Source organism: Galeopterus variegatus, unplaced genomic scaffold, assembly GCF_000696425.1.
Source record: "Galeopterus variegatus unplaced genomic scaffold, G_variegatus-3.0.2 Scaffold1948, whole genome shotgun sequence".
NCBI lineage: Eukaryota > Metazoa > Chordata > Mammalia > Dermoptera > Cynocephalidae > Galeopterus > Galeopterus variegatus.
In genome coordinates, this window is record NW_007728059.1 from 2,266 (window position 1) to 10,134 (window position 7,869).

Sequence of the window (7,869 nt, forward strand, 5' to 3'; positions counted from 1 at the left end):
AATCCATTGCCGGTCACAAAAAAAAAGACAAAAAGGAAAAAAAAAAAAAAAAACAGCAACAAAACTTTTTTTTTTTTTTTTTTTTTTAACACTTAGTGTCTTTTTAAGAAGAGAAAGGACAGGGCACTTGTCCTAGGGAAGATGATGCTTATACATATAAGCTGTTGTCTACACTTGTCCTGGCAGCCTGTTAGATTTGCACTTTCTTTCCGTTCCCGAAGCTGTCAGGCTAGCCAGCTGCTTCTCCTTCTTTTGCTCCATTTCATTTAGCAAATATGTTTAAGTCTCTTCTGTGTGTTTTTTACTGAGTAAATGTTGGAAAGAAAAAAACAAAAAGATACAGCACCTTCCCTAAAATCAGCCTTGTTTGGGGAGTCAGGTGACCAATGGTGAATTTAATAAACATCCTGCATGACATCAGAGCTGGCAGGGAAAGGAGTCAGCCCCTTCCAGCCACCTGAGGAGAGGGGGGCCATGGCTCCCACTGGGAAGGCAGAACGGCATGTGGGGTTCAGGGCTGGGGGTCTGACCACCTCCCCACTTCCTACCTACTTGGCCCTGGGCTAGCTCCTGACTTCTCTGAGTCTCCATTTACTTGTCTGCAAATTGGGAGAATGAAAGAGGCCCTGTACTCTTTTTTTTTTTTTTTTTTGGTGGCTGGCTGGTACAGGGATCCGAACCTGTGACCTTTGTGTTACAAGGCTGTGCTCTAACCAACTAAGCGAACCAGCCAGCCCCCTGTGCTCTTTTGAAAGCACTTTGCACAGTGTTTGTCATCCTTCAAGCATGACAATGATATTGTCATTCACATTACCCACCTCCAGAAAGGCCCCTGCACCAGGGAAGAGAGCTGTGAGCCCATTTCCCCTAATTGAATCTATTGGTCATCAGCTAGATCACATAGTTGCCCCCCAAATAAGAAAACTTCCACTGCTAGAATTCTCACGCCCAAATATTATCAGGGTCTTTAACCAAACTTTTTTGTTTTTTAAGTTAACCTTAATATATATATATTTTTGACCGGTAAGGGGATCACAACCCTTGGCTTGGCATTGTCTGCACCACACTCAGCCAGTGAGTGCACTGGCCATCCCTATATAGGATCCAAACCCGTGGCCTCAGCGCTATCAGCACTGCACTCTCCCAAGTGAGCCACGGGACCGGCCCTTTAACCAAACTTTGAAACTCAAACCCAAACCAACTGCTTGACATTACTAAATCCCATACCAAACCCAGATATTTTATAGATTAAACTATGAATTGAACTTGAAGCTCCTGAAAGAGCAATCCTTGTGAACCACTTAAAATGCAAGGCAGCCACTAAATTCTGCAAAAACCAAAACTGAGCTGTGGAACATCCTGCAACACTCTTGCTGCAAGCCTGTGGTATGACAGGTGGCATTACCTTGATGGACAGAGAGCCCGTCTCTCTGTTCAGGGACAGGTCAGCAGATAGGGAGGTGCTATAGTCCATGCTCTCAGAGGTGGACAGGCTACCACAGTCCGAGTCCCTCTTGGAAGGGACTGGAGCTGCTGGGGCAGGGACCTCCAGGTTGCCATTGGCCATCTTCTCACTACCCAGCGTCTCCAGAGCACTGCTGTTAGGCCGACTCTGGCTTGCCTTTTGAGACCTGTTGGCTGCTGGACTGAGGTCCCCACCCTGGTTAGCAATTTGTTTCTCCTTGGCCACCTGAATTCTGGCATCCATTGACACTGGTCGGGACTTTCGGAGGGGCACAGGCACTGCTAAGCCATTCTCATTTCCAGGGGTCTCATCTGGGGGGCTGGTGTTTGCAGGGGATTTGTCTCCAGAGGGCTGGCTGCAGGGTCCATTCACACTGTCTTGAGGCTGGCTGGGTGGCAGCAGGGTGGGAGATGATTCCTTGAGAGGCTTGTCGGCACTGAGGCTCAGCTGATTCACCTCAGAAGAGTCCTGCGTGTGGTTCACCAGGGGCTAGAAAAAAAAAAGACATGCTGCCGTGTGTCCAAGATAAGAATCAGAAATGCAGTGGGGTTAGAAAGTCAGACGCTCACAAGGTGAGGTGGGCCTGGGTCAGGAGAGTAGAGGAGGTATCATTCTAAGTCAGTCTTCCCCACTCGCTACTGCCTACCCACTAATAAAATGACTACTTATTTTGAGAAATAGGTATCTCCTGACTATCTCTAATCTTAGCTCAATTTATTAGCTGTTACTCCTCCTTAGAGTGGAGGCAATTGTGGCCAACTAGCCAGCTCATGCCCCATCTGGAGAGGACAGTGGCTACTCTGCTCCAGCCAATTGTGACAATATGGGAAAGCGGACCCTTTGTGGACAGACCTTCCAATTTTTCAATACAAGTTGGAAATCTGGATTTTTGCACGACATCTCTTGATTTTTAGATGGCACCTAACTGTAAATTTTTAAAAAATTGTATAAAGGCCAAACCAAGTCTATCTGGGGGCTGGATTTAGTCTTCTGGCCACTAAATTTCAAGTTTTGTTTTTGATTTTTAGAGTTTTTGCAGGGCAGAAAGTATTGAAAACATGTCTATGGTGAAACAGAACACCCATTTCTGTGGATAAAACACAAACATCCAGCTTGATGAAGAAAGTGAGAACCCACATAACTACCTTCCAGGTCAGGAGGGGACACTGCCATGCCCCAGAGGCACCCAAACCCCCATCCTTCCCAGTGGCAGTCCCTTCCCTCCCCTTAACATAGTCACTGTCCTTTATCTAAGTGCTATAGGTGAATTTTGCCTGCTTATACACTTGATATTAATGGAATCACATTCTAAGCATTCTTTTGGGTCCTGCCAGCCACAGGTTTTTGACTTTAGATATGGCAGCTAGTGGAAGCAACTCCATCCACCTTCTACTCAACACCCAGAGAGATGGTTCAAAAATTTGGATATGATTCTGTCATTCCCACACCAGTACCCAGCCCCTGCATGAAACCCACCGTGGCTCCCACTGCCTTCAGGATGAAGATCAGCCTCCTGCCCATGGAGAAAGAGGCTGGGCATGACCCCTTCTGCCTCCCTCTCCAGCCTTGCTGTCTGACACTTCTGTGGCAGGCCCCACTGTGGTTCTCCTACTCCCTGACCACACCCACACTGCCACCTATCAGCTCAGACAGCTACTTTCCTACACAGCCCTCAGTTTCCCCATCTGTAAAATGGAGCCTTGGTTTCTCTCTGTCAGAGCTGCAGAGTGCTTGGCACTCAGTAGGGGCTCTACGAATGGCTGTGGTTACTGTGCCAAGACTGCTCACCCTCCTAGGGGCTTTTCTTCTGCATCCTAGTAAGGGTTTGCACCAGCCTCAGGCTCCTCCCAGAACTGAATTAAACTTGAGAAAGCTGCTGTATCATTCACAGCATGAGGATGTGGGCCAACTCCATCCCCCGATGGGGCAAGTCCAGCCCCTGCTTCATTAGGCACATGGTACCATCTGGACAGCCAGTCTCCCTCCAGAAGAACTCCTCCGTACCCCAACCCCGGACAGCTAGACCAGAGATCATAAAGCAGCAGCTCAGGACAGAATCCATCCCACAGACATGTTTCGCTTGGCTCAAATGGTTTTTACGAATTTAAATCAGCCTTAATATCAATTTAACTCCAGCAAGTGCTGAAGCTACAAATGAGTTACAAGTGTTCCAAGACATGGGTCCCCACAGCACTCATGGCAGCCAGACAAGGTCCAGGTGGTTGGAGATCCCTGGTCTGTTACCTCTGACGATATGCAGCCTCATCTATTTTTCCCAAAGTGTGCTAAAAACATTCTCATTTTGTATGCGAGCTGCAACAGGAAAATAGGCTGGGAAACAAGAATCAGTTACCAACTTTTAAAAATGAAAAGATTTCATGTGAAAATCTAGATTCCTGATTTCTCCTGAAAACTCACAGGATCTGGCCAATAACCCCTCCTGCCTCACCCTGGCCCATGTGCCATCTTATGTAATCTGCAGCGTGGGTGTCTGCAACTCTGAGCCAGAAGAAACAGAAAGGAGTCCTGCCTGAGCCTCCCCCAAACCCCCTCCCACACCAGCCCAGGCCTGGTGGGGTCCGTCCCTCCCCAGCCCCCAGTCGTCCTGGCCTTACAGAGGCAGCATCCACGGCGTCCTCCTCTTCCCCCTCCTCCCGGCCGTCTTCAATCTCCTCCATCACCTCGGCCTTGGCCTCAGCCACCAGCTCCCGCAGAGCCTTGTTACTGGTGATGCTGCTGACGAAGGGATGCTGAGGAGTCAAGACAACTTGGATTAGAACCATTTGGGGATCGGGGTGGGGTAGGAGAGGCTGGGGGAGCTGATCCCCTGGGGCAGAAAAGGCCAGCTGCAGTTCTGAGCAAGATGTGAACACGATGTTGGCAAGGGAGTCCCAAAGGCAGCTCAGGAAGTCCTGTGTGGGGTGGAAAGAGGGCAAATTGCAGCTCTGCCACTCGCCCGTTGTGTGACCCCGAGCATGTCACTTATCCTCTCTGCACTGCAGACTCCTCATCTCTGATGTGGAGACAATAATGTCAAACCCACCAGAGAGGTCATGAGGATTCAATGAGATAATGCACTCGAAAGTTCTCAGCAGCAAAAGCTCAAGCAATGACAGGGGCTGTGGGGGGGTTGTTTGTATATTTGTTTATTTTCCTTTTTGAAAGGTTTTAATATACAGTTTTATAAAATATACTATATATTTTATTGAGGAATAACTTTTATTTTTTGGTGGCTGGCCAGCAGGGGGATCTGAACCCTTGACCTTGGTGTTGTAATACTGTGCTCTAACCAGCTAAGCTCACCTGCCAGCCCTGAAGAATAACTTTCATACAGTAAGGTTCACAAATCATGAAGCTTGGTGGCTTCTCACATACACACACCTGGTGTAACCACCAGCCAGCCCAAGATACAAAACATTTTCATCCCTCTAGAAAGCTCCCGTCTCCCCTTGAAGGTACTGCGCCCCCCGCCGTGGTTGCCTGTCTCCAGAGATTAGTTCTGCCTGATGTTCAACTTCACTTTAGCAGAATCACACAGTCGTAGTGTTTTTCATGGGCTTCCTTTACTCAACACCATTTCTGTGAGATTCACCTACATCATCATGTGTTTCGGTAAATTGTTCCTTTCTTATTCCTGTGCAGTGTTCCGCTGTATAAATACGTCACAGTTCATTTTCATTCTGCTGCTACTAGACATCGGGATTGTTTCCCATTTTTGGCAACTATGAATAAAGCTGTTATGGACATCTCTGTACATGTCTTTGGGTAGACAGATGTGTTTCATTTTAAGAAAGGAAATACAAAATCTTGAGGCAGAGTGGTGTATGTTCTATTCTAGGTTTATACAGCAATGTCACAGTCTTTAAAAGCGTATGCTCTTTTATGGATCTTGCAGAACCAAAGCAAAAGGTCTTATTGACATTAACTCAGCATGAGCCATCCCAGGTAAAAGGTCGTCCTCAGACATCTTATCGCCAGTACTAGGGTGTGGTCAGGAATTCCTCAATCCACTAAACTCACCCAGGGCGGCTGGGAAAGAAAATGTCGGGGTGGGGGTGGAAGGCAGCACTAAGTTGGAATTTGTTCACGTGAAATTTACAGGAAGGCTCTGATGAAATTCGTAGTTTTTACTATCAGAAAATTTATCAGGAACATTGTCAACAAGATTGCTGGGCAAGTATTTGAATGACTAAAGAATAAACATCTATCACCTTGAAAACACATTCTGAACTGATACGTTCACCACAATCATTCTTATCTGTTTGTTCAATTATAACAGTTCATTGTGGAAGGCCAGCGAGGAACACCCTCCTCAACTCAGGCACCTTATTTTGCAAACTTGAAAGCAATACATATCCCTTCTTTTAAAGAGCCTTATCATTCAGAGTTTCCTAAACCAGTCTTTCTCTAGTTAGCCCAAACTAGTGAAGACTGGAAGGATTTAATTTCTTTTCTTTCTCACCTCCCCATTCATTCACTGATTCATCCACAGCCACCTCTCCAGGCCAACAATTTATCATGTGCTGAAATATGGCAGAAGGCAAGGTCTCTGAGAGATGGTAGGAATGTCACCAAATGATAAGCAAGATAATTTCAGGTCCTGTTAACAGGACAGTTGAGGGTGGTGGAGACTAAAGTCTGTGGTCAGAGGAGCCTCCATGAGGAGGTCACATTCAAGCTGTGACCTCAGGAATGCAAAGGGGCCACCAGGGAAAGATCTGGACAAAGAGAATTCCAGGCAGAGGAGCAGCAGGTACAAAGGCTCTAAGATAGGACTGAGCGCGGTGCGATGGAGGAGCGGCTAGCAGGTCCAGGTAGTGGGAGCACTCGAGAGAGAGGAGATGAGATGAGCTGGGAGAGGAAGGACGGCAGTGTGTGCAGAGGCCTGGGCCTTAGTGAGCCGCTGAGACTACTCCCAAAAGTCACCAGGGGCTGCAGAGTAACAATAATGCTAACCATTACCCATTAAAGATGTCGCTCAGCTGCTATGTGGTTTCAGGACGTCTTGAATGGGGCCTTAATAAGGGCTTACTAATCACGGGAGGCAGGGTAGTGTGGGAGGCAGGGTAGTGTAGGAGCCAAGAGTGCTGCCTGCAGACTCCAGAGCCAAACCACCTGGGACAAAATCCAGCTTCCACCACCAACTTGGACAAGTCACTTAGCCTACCTGAGCCTCAGTTTGCTCATCTGCATACTGGGAATTATAGTATGGCTGTTCTAAGCATTATAGTAAGTGCTCAAAATATGGCAACTATCACCAGCATCATCACCATCATCGCCATCACCCTCAACTACCACCATCGCCATCCACATCACCACCACCATCATCACCATGATCAACGTCATCATCACCATTGTCATCACCATGATCACTATCATCATCACTACCATCTTCATCATCGCTACCCTCACCATCATCACCAATACCCTCACCATCACCATCACTCCCATCATCACAATGAGCACTATCATCATCACCATCATCACCACCTCCACTATCAACCATAACTACCACTACCACCATCATCACCACCATCATCACCACCACCATCGCCATCACCACCACCATCATCACCACCATCACCATCACCATCACCACCACCACCACCACCACCACCACCACCACCATCATCACCACCTCCACTATCAACCATAACTACCACTACCACCATCATCACCACCACCATCATCGCCATCACCACCACCATCATCACCACCATCACCATCACCACCACCATCACCACCACCACCACCATCACCATCACCACCACCATCATAACCACCACCATCACCATCACCACCATCACCACCATCACCATCATCACCACCACCACCACCACCAACATCACCACCACCACCACCACCAGCATCACCATCACCATCACCACCACCACCACCATCACCACCACCATCACCATCACCACCATCATCATCAGCATCATCACCACCACCACCACCACCACCACCATCACCACCATCACCACCACCATCACCACCACCACCACCACCACCACCATCACCACCATACCCACCACCATCACCACCACCACCACCACCATCATAACCACCATCACCACCATCATCACCATCACCACCAGCACCATCATCATCACCATCATCACCATCACCATCACCATCAGCATCATCACCACCACCACCATCATCACCACCACCACCACCATTACCACCAACATCATCACCATCACTACCACCACCACCACCATCATCACCATCACCACCATCATCACCACCACCACCACCATCATCATCACCACCACCACCACCACCAGCATCACCATCACCATCACCACCACCACCACCATCACCACCACCATCACCATCACCACCACCATCATCACCACCACCACCATCACCATCACCACCACCATCATCACCACCACCAC

At 48.2% G+C, this 7,869-nt stretch overlaps 1 protein-coding gene across 1 annotated transcript in view; it reads right to left on the reverse strand.

Annotated features, from left to right (window-relative positions):
* Positions 1-1,405: 1,405 nt before the first annotated feature.
* The window catches only part of LOC103596155 (serine/threonine-protein kinase 10-like), a gene marked incomplete at its 3' end in the record, with an annotated part of 85,815 nt that continues 79,351 nt past the window's right edge, over positions 1,406-7,869 (reverse strand). The window contains exons 8-9 of the mRNA XM_008579732.1: positions 4,081-4,215; positions 1,406-1,954 (exon numbers count right to left, since the gene is read on the reverse strand). Coding sequence (XP_008577954.1) covers positions 1,406-1,954; positions 4,081-4,215 — 684 coding nt within the window. The remainder of the gene's footprint in view (positions 1,955-4,080; positions 4,216-7,869) is intronic.